At 34.0% G+C, this 13569-nt stretch overlaps 1 protein-coding gene across 1 annotated transcript; it reads right to left on the minus strand.

The window, feature by feature from the left end:
- Positions 1–127: 127 nt before the first annotated feature.
- LOC147490510 (F-box family protein) lies at positions 128–1486 on the minus strand. Its single transcript, XM_086565083.1, has one exon. The coding sequence runs from the start codon at positions 1381–1383 to the stop codon at positions 274–276; it is 1110 nt and encodes a 369-aa protein (XP_086421209.1). The 5' UTR covers positions 1384–1486; the 3' UTR covers positions 128–273.
- Positions 1487–13569: the final 12083 nt, after the last annotated feature.

The raw sequence follows: 13569 nt of genomic DNA on the forward strand, positions 1-13569 counted from the left end.
ACAAAGATAAACATGTACATGCACTGACATTAAGCTTATAAAAGCAATCTCCATTTTTCACTATTATCGCCATTAAATTAACTCAATCAAAATTTCTAGCACTTGAGCAGACGGAATCAAGACAGAATAATGCATAAATTGGCAAATTTTAATTATATCCAAACAGAGTACAATACTTGTGTAACACATGACAATCCGATACTAAAATCAAGTATAATGAAGTTGTTCACATACAAATATAAATTATGAAACAGAATTCAACAGTTCGACCTGTCATGGAACTGCATCAAGCCTAGCTTCATACACAAAACCTCTACAAAGTCCATCGCCATTCCCAGGAACACCATCAATCCATTTCCACTCCCCTTTCCCTGCTCCCAACCCGCAATCCCACATTGCCAACCCCTTCACTCTTTTTGCCGAAAAACATACCCTATCTCCTCCACCAAACACCTTAAACTTACCAGACTCATGAAAATAATTAAACATATCTAACGGCATTCTACCCGCTTCATCCCATTCCAATGTATCCAAATCCAACCTCAAAATCAATATAGTAGAACACGAAGTAGCTAACGAAAACGACGATTTCAACCCACCCACCATTAATATCCTATTTCCTATCCCATGTACCAATCTAGGCCGTTTCAAAATATCAAAAACGTCCCCCCACTCGTGTTTTTCCAATCGATTCCACCCTCGCGATTTTTCTAGCTCAGTAATAGTGCAATTGAATAATTTCCATTGACTTCTCCATGGTGAACCAACATCACATAATGCAAAAACTGAGTCATGTACTAAAACTGGACTTCTTGGTTTAGATGGTAAGTTAGATGAGAATTTGAGCCAAGAACCTGAACCAGAGTAGAAAAGAGCTGCTAGCTCAGTGAGTACCAAGACTCTGTGAGCTGACCCAACTAAAACCGTTCCGTGTTTCGACCAAGCCGACCCGAGTTGAGGTAAGACTCGGTAAACCCGGGTTAACGGGTTACAAACAACGAGTGATTTATGACTATTGTTATTTGAATTGGGTGAGTCAACCCAGAGGTAAACGAGTCCGAGTGAGGAAGAAACGGGGATGGGAATTTTACAAGGGAGGAAATTTAGAGAAAATTTTAGCCATTGATTTAAGTTGGGGTCGTATACGTGGAGGAAGATTAGAGATGACACGTGGCGATGGTGGTGGTGAGAGGACGGACGAAGTGCGATGAGACGAAGAGGGGGTGATCTGGTGGAGATGAGAGTTAAGAAAGATTGTGAAGTTAAGATATGATTGAAGAATCTACAAACGGATCGGCAGATTATGATTTGACGAAGTGGGAGGTGGGAAAAGATTTGGTTGAGTGTGTCTTGTGGAAGGTGGTGAAGTGGGGATGTATCCATTTTTTTTTTTTTTTTGTGAAATGAAATGAAATTGAGTTTATTTGTTGGGCGATGAAAATGGTTTGGTCGGAAGGAGACTGGTTTTGATTAGGTGATGACACCAAAGTGAGCTGTATTCTAGTTGTGTGTGTGTTTTGTCTGTTAGCATCTTTTTTATTTTCCTTATTTACCCCTCACCTACATCACAATTTCCCACAATCTCGGTTCCTTATCGGGTTATACATTATCGATATTAAAACTGGTTTTTAGTGGGATAATAATATTTGCCACCGATATTTTTGTTCTCTCAAAAGAAAAAAAAAAAAAAAAAAAAAAAAAAAATCTAAATTCAATAGTTTTTCAAAGTTTTCTAAAACTTTAAGTATATCTAATAAATTATATGCACACATGTACATTATACTATACTACTATACATACATACGTCATATATAAAACAAATACATGTATCACAATTATATCGTTAGTTAGCATTATACGTATTTATCATCTTATATATACACATGTAATATATCAAGCACGTACATGCGTATTAGTTAATATATATAGTGTATTAACTAATTCATAGTATATGTGTGGATGTTGACATTATTATTAACATTTCAAACACACATTAATTATTATGTTATATATATATTTAGTAAACGTTTATACCTAACAAACAAAAACTATATATTGTTATAATGTTTTGATTTGTCTTTATTTAGCGTAATATAATACTAAATTTATAATAATCGGTTCCGGTTTCGGTTCAGGTATCCATTGGTTTTTTACTATTCAGTTCTAACGGTTCAGTACTTTATCGGTTCGGTTTTTGAAGACCCACTTTTAATGGGTCTAACATTTTAGGACCTACAACCGGTACAAACGATTCCGGTTCGGTTTCGGGTAATTGGGTACCCATGCACACCCCTAGTCGTATGCGAGGTCAAAAAGCTTTGATGCTAAAAGTATCTCCTAATTATTGCCAATAGGGGTGTTCACTAGAAACCAAGAACTAGTTTCTTGACACACGCGGTTTGGTTCCTAGATCAACGATGCCCGCCCCCCCCTCCCCCCGTGCAAAGTGTCTTGTATATTGAGCATTGATCATTCTCCTTTCTTATTTTATTTCTTTTTTTGATCAATTGCTAATCAATTTCCTGGGATGCGAGAATGCGAGGTCAAGAAGCTTTGATGCTAAGAGTATCTCCTTTGCACTCCCATTAGTTAGGGATTATTAGGGGTGTCCATGAACCATGAAACCAAACCAAACTCAACACCCTAGTCTAGAGAGAGGCGTAGTTCGGTTTTCGGTTCGGTTCTTAAAATTAAGAACTGCTAGGTTGATTCCGTTCACAAATTTATGTCTCAGTAAACTTTTATAAACCAAACCAAACTAAATTATAGATTTAGATACACAAATTTTAACTCCTTATATACCACCCGTTGGATTAGATTTAAGAGCATCTCTAGGTCACTCTCTAGATGGGGTTCACAAATTCTTAAACTTCCTAAAAAAAAGAATGACAATTTGTGTTCACAAACTGTCCCTAACTCTTTAGGTGGGAGGCAAACCGAAATCGAAATATCTAGTTCAAGTGCAACCCATTTAAGTATTTAACTATTTCCTAAAATTGCATGTGGGACCTATTAGTATCCAATAGTTGTGATATATTTCTACTACTTAGAGCATTCCCAATGTAGTCAACTATAATTTCTCTCTTTTCACCTTTACGTAGGCAGTATTTCCCTTATTTTCTACCGTTTTGGCGAAAAGCAAGGTGAAGCTTCCCAATGCAAAGGTGAAAAATAATTTCGGATGGGATGTTGGATTTCGTCTGGAGGCATTTTGATTGAGACGGAATGTAACATCCCGTCTGGTATTTTGTCTGAAATTAAAAAAAAATAAAAAAACCGAAAAAGTCGAAAAAACACACGAGGTCCGAAAAAAAAAAATTTAAAAAAAAAAAACACACACACACACACACGAGACGGAATCTAGCATCCCGTCCAAAGTTCACAAATCAGTCACTATCTCGGTTGAAAGTTTCACCCACGTAATGACTTAGGAATATAGTCACCCTTGTTTTCACCTATGCATTGGGCACTGCATTTGAACAAAAAGGAGGTAAAAAATTTCACATTCCCTTCAATTCCACCTACATTGGGAATGCTCTTATACCGTAATTTGGCCCACCAGAAAGGAGAGAGAGATAGAGCGTAAATGAAGAGAGAAAGAGAGAGGTGTTTCTGTTTTTGTACGAGAGAGCGTAAAAAATGAGAGAGAGGCACGTGGTTGGCAACGTGGGAACCACGTGCCCAAGGCTAGTATTCATAAGATGTAAAGAGAACCTGATGAGTGCATTAGTTCTCTGTTCAAATGTTCAAATGTGCTCTCCAAATAAAAAAAAGTTTGTTATATATTATGTAAAGTTCCTTGCATCTGTAATGGTAGGAAAGGATGAAGATCTTGGAATATTGTTGCAGTCAACCAAATCAATACGTTGTTGAATTCAATTTGTGTGTACCACTTCCGACTTCATCTACTACAATTTAGGAAAAGACTTCAGTCCTCAGCACTTAGGATCGAAGTGTGTCCAAAGCGGCTAAGGACCACACATTTGATATATATCCACATCAGCATTTTCACACAAAAAATCTTCAAAAAATTTTAAAAAAAAAAAAAAAAATACCAAATGTGTGGTCCTCAGCCGCTTTGGACACACTTCGGTCCTAAGCGCTGAGGACCGAAGTCTTTTCCTACAATTGAGGTGAGCATTAGGATTCCAAACGACAATTAATTCTACAAGATCCCGGAATCACTAGCCACCCTTACTTAATTCATGAAGAGTCCACCAACTTCAAAGAATAAATTGTCTTTTATAGTTGGAAACTAATCTCCCTTAATTGATTCATATAGTTGTTGATTTGATTTTGGAATGCACGGAAAGTTGAAAAACCAAAATTGGGTCAAAATCATAGTTTGGGATTTCAGAATTTTTGGAATTCCAACAAATCCAAAAACCGAAATTGACAATATTTCACCCCATGTCATATTTTGATTTCAACAAGATTTCAAAATAATTAATATTTCGACCCTATATTATATTTTCCAATTTTTTTTTAAAATTGAAATATCCAGCAGAATTCTGACATTTCGTTTGGATTTGTGAACACTGGTCAAAATATATAAGGTTTAAAATGGTAAATGTAAAGCCTTTAAAATTTAATATTGACTTATGGGTCAAAATTGTAGATGTTGATCAAAATGTTATAAACTTATAACATTTAATCTCTTATATTTGGGCATCATCTTCTATCATCCTCTCCAATGTCCATTTTCTCTATTCAAATCTTTATAACTCTCATTTTTTTTAAATAGAAATTTTATTAATAGCGAGTTTTACAAATAATTAAGACAAGCGTGCAATAAATTGCGCCGCAAGTCCTTTTTGAATTGCAAATCCTATCATTCTAAATATAAACTCGTTGATACCAGCTGTCACGTTATTGTCTAGAAATTTTTTATGCAATTTTTTAAGAAGTTCAACGGACTGTTGTGTCAAGAAACCGAAAATGTCAAAACTGAACAGAATTAAACAATGTTGTTTAGCCCTACAACCTTTCTCGTGTTTCTTCATCTTCTTTGTCACTACTTTATTACTTGATTCTCCCACCTCAAATTCTTCATTCACAAGCCCTACTAACGGATATATGCCAGTTACATCAACACATGCAAGTTTCCCCTCAAACCAACTATAAATCAAGACATCCGCATGCCGAAGTGTCGATCTTCCATCATTTGAACCAGTAAAAGAAAATTGATGGGAGCATCCTTCTTCACCTGTACCTCAGCTATCCAAAATGCATCACATAAAATGTATCTAATATTATCATGTCGGTTTTTAAAACCTAAAAAATGTCTATAATGTGTTGCATGGTCCCCGAAAGCATCCAATTAGTTGTTTTTTTGTATATAAGGCAAAAACCACTATCATAGTACAAAGCAGTCATGAGACGCAGAGAATAACACGATACTCCACCGGCGACATATATTGTTTAAGTCTCTCAATCGGAATAGCAAGTAGAAAATCTTTTGCATATTCCAACTGCAAACATCCAATGATTATTTTCTATCGAGGAGATAACTCAAATTCCCTTTCAAGACCCACAATAATCTTACCGTAAAAAACTTCTGCCAACTTTTTTTTGGGGCTTATAATACAAATGATGAAATCAAACTGACTATAACGAAAATCAAAATCAAGCAACAAAAGACGGTATGTAGGTGCAGCCTAACCCCAGCTCACTCTTTGCAAAAACAATATACGAGATGAGGTGGCCGTTTGTCTAATTCCAAATAGTTGTCAGTATCATTAATTCATTATAAACGACAACTTGTTTAACAAAGACATCTCACATTATCAAACATCATTAATGAGAATATACAAACAATGAACAAACCCCCACCACACAAATAACTAAGCATAATCCAAAACAATTAAAGATGTTTTCAGTACAATCCAAATAATTTTTCCAAGACACTGGATATAGACCAAGATATGGAAAGCAACATGCTCAATTCCAGCTAGAGACTGTATAGATTACTCAAAAGAATTAACCATCTTATAAATAGATTGATAAACATTGGTAAACATGCCAGAAAACTAGTCCTGAACTTGATTGCAAGATGCACAAATAAATCTCACCTTACTGTACTCCTAAGAAACAAAAGATGTTTAGTCTGTCTAATATAGTAATAACTAGATTTTTGGACCCGTTCAACGAACGGTGACCGTTTTTATATAATTTTTTTCATTTGTTTTATTATGTATAAAAAATCTTACTTCCAAACTATATTGAAACTCGGAAAGTAAATTAATTGATTGAAGTTCAGCCAATAATTTGTTAGACTAAATGGGGGTTTTATTTTTTTATCAATAGGCCTTTATAGTGTATTAAGATATCCAAATTTTGGGCTGTCTTTTAATTTTCATTTTTTTAATGGGTTTTATGATAAATGTTGGCTTAATTCTTAGCCCATTTGTATACTTAATTAGCATGTGGTCTCACTTTCACCACTTGTATCTCTAATTTCCACACGTGTATTCTCACTCTTATTTTTTTAAGAAAACAAATGGGTTAACCTATAGGGCAGGGAATCGGTCAGGTTTGACCCGAACCTGACCCGACTTGAACCCGAATAATTCGGGTTCGGATCAATTTTTATATCCGTATTTATTTATTCGGTCGGGTCCGGTCTCGGATTGGATTCAGGTTGGATATATTTTTTGGGCTTTTTGAATTTTTAGTGTTATCCGATCGGATTAGTCGGATATAATCGGGTTCGAAGTGGGTTCGAATATTAAATTTCGGATATAATCGAGGTTCGGGTTCGATTCGGATATTATGAAACTATTCGATTCGGATTTGGATATAGCCATATCGGCCGAACCCGACCGATCCCTTCCTATTAAACCTATCTCTCGAAAGTATCTATCTTGATTGACTTTAGCAACAAAGTAAATTCGATCGCTCATAAATGTACTTTTATTTTTCCCAATATCCCTTGAACTTCGCTCGTTTTTATAGTTTTCTAATTTTCTATCGTTAGTTCGATTTGTCATATTCATGATAAGCTTCATCGATGTACCACGTAGTGTGTAAAGTAAACGTACGTAGTGTGTAAAGTAAAGTTTTTCATCCTGTCACGGAAAAGAAATCCAATGCTAAAATTTATAGGTTGTTGGTGGGATATTTATAGATTTTTCATCTCTTGATTGATTTCTAAAGCATTTAGCTAGGAATGACTACGAAGAGTTAAATCTGTCAAAGTATTGATGTATTATGAAGGGTTTCACGGGTGGTTTTATCTGGCTGGTGTCCTTGAGTAGTTGTTTGTTTTTTTTCTACTATTAATTAATGTTGTGTTCTCATACTTAGTAACAAAATTTGCTAATTTCTGTCAAATTGAAAATTCTATGTCTTTTGTGCTCAAGGCTTGATCATGTTTTTGGAAATGGATTTTATTGACATTTAATTTGTGGTGCTCATAAAACGAAGATCTCATCATTAGTTGTTCGTTGCCAAGTTCATGATAAGCTTGATGTTGTACATAGAATGTATGAAGCTTGCCTTTTTTCATCTGTCACGAAAAAGAAATCCAATATATGCTAAAACTTATAGGTTGTTGGTGGGTAAATTGGGAATTGATCATGAAGGTTTTGTAGATAAGAAACGGCTACTTAAGCATCCTATGCTTTTTTCATTGAGTGAAAGTTTGTATACCATATAGTTGTAGTGTACTTGGATATTTAAATCATATAATATTCTTAGTGTTTTTGATATACTGATTGTTTTTAGTTTTTAGAGGTATCTTTACATTTGAAGAATGTTTTGTTTGAAGTTCTTCTTGTCAAATTTTAGTAAAGTTTTTTCCCATGTCTTATATGTATTTTTATTTATTTATTGTTTTATAGGTTCTCTTGGAATTTACTGAGCGGGTGCCATTAAATGAAATTATTTTTGCAAGTATTTATTAAAAGACTTGCAAGTATTTGTAGTAAAGCTATAAACATGACACATTAGCCATTAATCAGTAGATTATATACTTTTCCTTCAATAAAAATTTCATTTATTCATGAAATCATGAACAATTCTGATCTATACATGACTTGCATGAACTCTAAAAATCTTGAGTCAATATCTACTTATTCAACATAAGTTTCATTATGAAGTCAGTGCATGAAGCTTAGGCCACGGTCAATGAAATGATCTGAGAGAGTTAAAAATTTGATATACCTTAATGATATTAAGTAAAAGTAAGAGATGATTTTACAGTGCAAACTTCTCTAACTACATGAGAATGCCACTAACTTCAAGAATAGCATACACTTTCAATAAAAGTAGGAAATGAAAACATAAACCAACGATTAAGATTAATAACACTAAAAACAATTTTTTGCAAGTACATTGAAGTCTAATGACTTCAAATATAGTCATCTACCTTGATCAAGTTGTCATCTATGTTGATTATTATATATCCCTTTTCGGCTTTCTCCAATTGAATCTGTGTTAATCAATTATATACATCTCATTTTGTATTCTCCAATTTTATACCAACTAACTAAAATAGGAAGAAAAAACAAAGATAATAGGGTTAGGCAAACCCTGCTTTTGCATTAAAACCTTATGTAAATCAATTGATTAACTTTGTTTGTTACAATATCAGTTAGACTTTTATCCAGTGGAAGAATAGTACATACATGAGAACCTTTATGGAATGAGATAAGTTAGCCATTACATCGGGTGCACCATTTACTTCTCAGCACACATGGTTGTAGTTGAGAGTTTGATCCCTGTAGATATTTTTATGGCTGCAAGCAAGTTTCTGCAATGCCATGGTGCGTCCTCTAAGCCCTTTGAGATTTTGAATTTTCTTAAAAGTGTTTGAACAGACAGAGACTTTATTGATGCTTTGCTACCCATATAGATATTAAGTCCTAGCTCCATTGTTTTGAGTTCCTGGTACAATACTTACTCATCTCTTTGACCCTCCTGTGTATAAAAAATATCTTCCGCTCATGATTTATTGACATGTTGATTGTGCACAGTGTCGTTAGCAAAAAACCTCAAGTTCAACAGTAGATTGAAAAGTTAAGATGATCAAATCACTTAAAACATAAGCAATTTACTACAAAAGGAAAATATTTCCTCCGGTCAATAGATCTACAAAAAAAAATACCATACCTATGGAATCATAAAATAAAAATATGGAAAAGTCATATATAATCACTAATTATCGGGGGGGAAAATGTATATATAATCACTTAAATTGGTATAAAAGGCGTATAGTTCTCCAATCTCATTGACCCACTGGACATGCAAATTAATATTTAAAGAAAGTCACATTTAGCCTATTAAAATGAATTACTCACTTGAAGGCCTCGTGTATATGTAAAGACCAACTCTTCTTTTATGTTTGAACTTTGCGGACAACCAAAGAACTTGCCTTATGGCATGGGCACTTGTCGAAGCGTTACCTTTGCATTGCTTCAATTTGAAAGGTGCACGTAGTTTTGTGCAATGAGCTATGCTGTGATAATAGTTATTATAGTTCAGAAAGAAAAACAAACATACTAAACGCCAACATAGTATAAAACAAATATCTAATGGCAGCCCTATATATCACTCTTATGCTATGGTTGTTGAATTCATTGCTCTAAAACTCAATATGCAACCTTGCTCCACACTTCTCAATGTTCCCCCTGAAGTGAATTGAATCTTCCCGCATCACCAAAGAATTTAATTAGTGAATGGTATGCATTGACACACAATAGGTCCATAAAGAACTTGACATGCCATGAGAACATTGAGAAGAGGGTAATAAATCAAGATTGTTCAAAGATCCATTTTCCCAAAGAATTCGGGGAACTTCACTAATGGACTTATATTTGAAGTCCGTTAAAGACAAATATGAGGAATGTGGCCTGAACAAAAAAAAAAAAGGGAAGGAAAGAATACTAATGCCATTTTTATGTACCTTAATCAAACATTGTTTAGATGGCCATTTTGTTGAGATGCTATAGTGATCTATATACGATAGCCTTTACAATGTTATGCATGTGTTAATTCTCCACGAGGCGACATACCACGCGACATTCCTATAAACATTTCGATAATAAATATGTTCACGTCGGTAAAGCAATTTACTAACCCATAACCATATCTAGCTTATCAATAAGCTTCAATTAAGAGTTCGATTTAAACCCCACATGTATTCCTTAACTTCGTCGGGTCCTTCACAACTTAAATAGTTTATTCCAATGATATTTGCGAATATCCGGTATGTATATAGTATTCTTTATCCTAGGAACTTTATAAATGGATCTTGCTTGAGATTATCCACAAAGTGAATTAAGAGGCATTTGAAGTACATAGTACAAAGTTTAAAATCCTCGTGGAGATGAAGTGTGAGAATCCAATATTCCATTATGTGCTCTCTTTTTGGAAGCATAACATCCATCTCCCATTCAATCCTGCTAGTGGACATTCTTCATCTCATCACTTACATGTTGTGCATGATTAACGAAGGGTAAGCAGTAACTAAACTAACATTAAAATTGATCTTTTTAATTAAACAATTAAATCAATTCAACCGACACAGAGATCAAAACTATGAGAAACAATAAATTCATAAGAACAAAACTTGCCTAAAAATAAAGCTTATATCGAAGAGACTCTTTTTATATTTTTTTATTTGATAAGACTGGTCATGATTATCACCATTTTATCAAATTGTGTAGCATATTGTAAAAGCACCATATATAAGGATCCCCTTCTTACAACTACAACACCTTTGGCCAAGTGGGTTAACCAAAACATTGTGAATTTGAGATACAACGGTCATAAGTTAATTTCACTCTTAAGAAGTAAAACCATTAAACCTAAAAATGACTTCGGTTGTGTTTTATCTTTAATTTCCTTGGGTAATTAAGTCAAGTAGCATCCAAAATATTGAACCACTTCAAAAATATGGTTTTGCCAATACTCACTTCAGGATATAGAAGGTGAGACCATTTGTAAGAAGGTTCATAAAAACCATATAACGATATTTCATTTATTATACACGATAAAAGTAGAATGCTTACATTTGTAATGGCTTGGTAGGATTGCAAATATGATTTCCATCAGTTTGAACTGCTCCAAAAAATTCTGCAACCACGATAACAAACAATAGGAATCAACACTTACAATTTGAGTTACAAATATATTCATCAGATTACAAAATTCTTATTTCATGCGAGGAAGCATCCCATTATAGTGTTACATTATATTAAAAAAAAAAGTATTGGTAACAATTAGATGCATGTGCATGGACACACTTAATAACTAACATTATAACATTATATTCATATAATATATCAAAGCCAATAGATGATCATCATCTACATATTAGATAATCAGATTAAGTGACACAATGTTTCCATACACACGTGGTTAAGAAAAAGATTATATGAGTAGAGAATCCTCATATTCGATCTTTTCATCGATTTTTATTTTTTTTTTAAAAAAAAAGAATCTAAAGATTAGTCAACATTTTATACACTTAACACTGCAACTTAAGTGTATATAAAGAGAAACACAAACATTGACAAAATGGAGATTACCCATGCCACCCGATTACATAAGTCGTGTGATCTCTATGGCGATGAAGAAGATAATTGCAGTGACTCCAAATCCTATTCAACCAAAAATTCCAGCAATCAAATATAATCAACAACTTATTCCATTCCAAAAAAAATAAAAATAAAAATAAAAAATAACACTGAAAAATGAGTGACAGCGGTCATAATCAATCGAAAAAGTTGAACAAAATTTTGTCAACCTTTTTTGTATGTAATACTTGATGTGTGTTTTATAGATGTGCCCAGATGTTTAGATATTTACGATCATACAGTTCAAGCTACGGAAAACTAACTCAGTTATTACCTCTTTTCAGAAACAGTGTTTAATTCAAATTCATAAGGGAGAAACTGAAACCAAGAAATTTGTTGCAATCCACCCTTAAAAAAAAAAGACTAAACACATAATCAATACTAAAATCAGCCATCAATGTAGATACTTGCAACCTATAGCAAGAAATAAAGTTCAGGAGAATAAAATTTTGTAGACAGTACAATTGTTTAGCTTAAATATGAATAGCACTATCCGAAGATGAATATGCTCAACTACGTTATAGCTTTTGTGCTCAATGAGATGCATAACTTCCCCAAATGACGAAGACCATACTTAGCATATCTAAACAGCTAAACCATATCTAATTCTATAGTGATATAATATGTTTGACGAAAAGCACTACCGAAGATAATCACATTCTACCTATGCTAAAATCAAGTTTGATGCTTTCATCATTTTTATCAAATAGTAAAACAATCCAAAATAAACCAAAAGTAGCATTCCAACATTTCAGTATCACTATTAAACGTAACTTACAAAGACTAAAAGGCAATCCAATTGCTACATTAAGTTATAGTAACTCATCACTATAAGGCGTAGGGTAAAATATAGGCCAAGTGGGACTAAGAGGCACCCAAGTGTTGCTCTACTTGATAAAAAAATACTCATGGAGATAAACGAAAAGTAGAACCGCTTCTCACTTGCACAGTGGTCAATGCAGAAGAAAGTGTGTCTTTATGCTTCTAATGAATTCTCACAATGGCTTGTCAATCTTAATATATGTCATATATAACCTTGATAGGATATGATACCAAGACGAAAGGCTACTTGAACTGGAAAGAAGAGATCCATGTCATTTTTATTTCTACAATGAGTGACCATAAGATATGTGTCAAGCAAAACCGAGAAGGCCCAAGGGTATTGATTCTTGGGTGAGAAGAAAGTTCAAGGGGTCACCTTGATGCCCAACATTGGTTATGGATCAGATAAGAAGACTTGCCATTACTTACCAAATGGCTTCAAGAAATTTTTGGTGCATGCACAATGTCTCGGACCTCTAGATCGTGATGATGCACCTGTGAGGACTTATTGTCTTTGAGATTGCACATGATCAAGCACTCTAGACACAATCACACAATGCAAGAATGTCGCATTATAGATGCCATTTTATTTTTCATAAACCAACTTGTATATTGATTAATTCACAACACATATCTCATTTTCAAAGTTGGTGTTAATGTAGGCAAGTAAATATGAAACCGAAAGGGGCCTTCAATTAGAGAAGAAATCAGTTGAGAGTAGGCATGGTAGCCCAAAGAAGCAAGGAACTAATGGGGTCATAAGAGAAACACCACAAATTCCGAGAAGTAGGCGATTTTAAAACATTCCAAATCTTAGGCGTTAAAAGCCCCGGTCCTCATCGACTTTAAACAACTTTTTGCATTTCCTCTTTGAGATCCCAAGTCTCAAAGTGTGGCCAATAACAAACAACCAAAAATATGCGGGAAAAGCAAAGAAAAGAAAGACCACATAAATGATGCCCATTTGAGGGCTTGCTATAAGGCTGCATGCGATCTTAAATAAATATTTAATACATGTTCTCTTGAGAATCTCCTTGCCAAGTCTTCAAGTTATGTAATCAAACTGAATTTTAAATTAAATCTTCCAATGAAAATAGTACACCATACACACAATGTATCTACCAAACACTATTGGGGCACTACATATTCATCCTATTTATCACCATCT

This window comes from Coptis chinensis, chromosome 6, assembly GCF_015680905.1.
Source record: "Coptis chinensis isolate HL-2020 chromosome 6, ASM1568090v1, whole genome shotgun sequence".
Taxonomy (NCBI): Eukaryota; Viridiplantae; Streptophyta; class Magnoliopsida; order Ranunculales; family Ranunculaceae; genus Coptis; species Coptis chinensis.

Coding starts and splice junctions, on each gene's coding strand:
- LOC147490510 (XM_086565083.1), bottom strand. CDS start 1,383: ATGGATACATCCCCACTTCACCACCTTCCACAAGACACACTCAACCAA.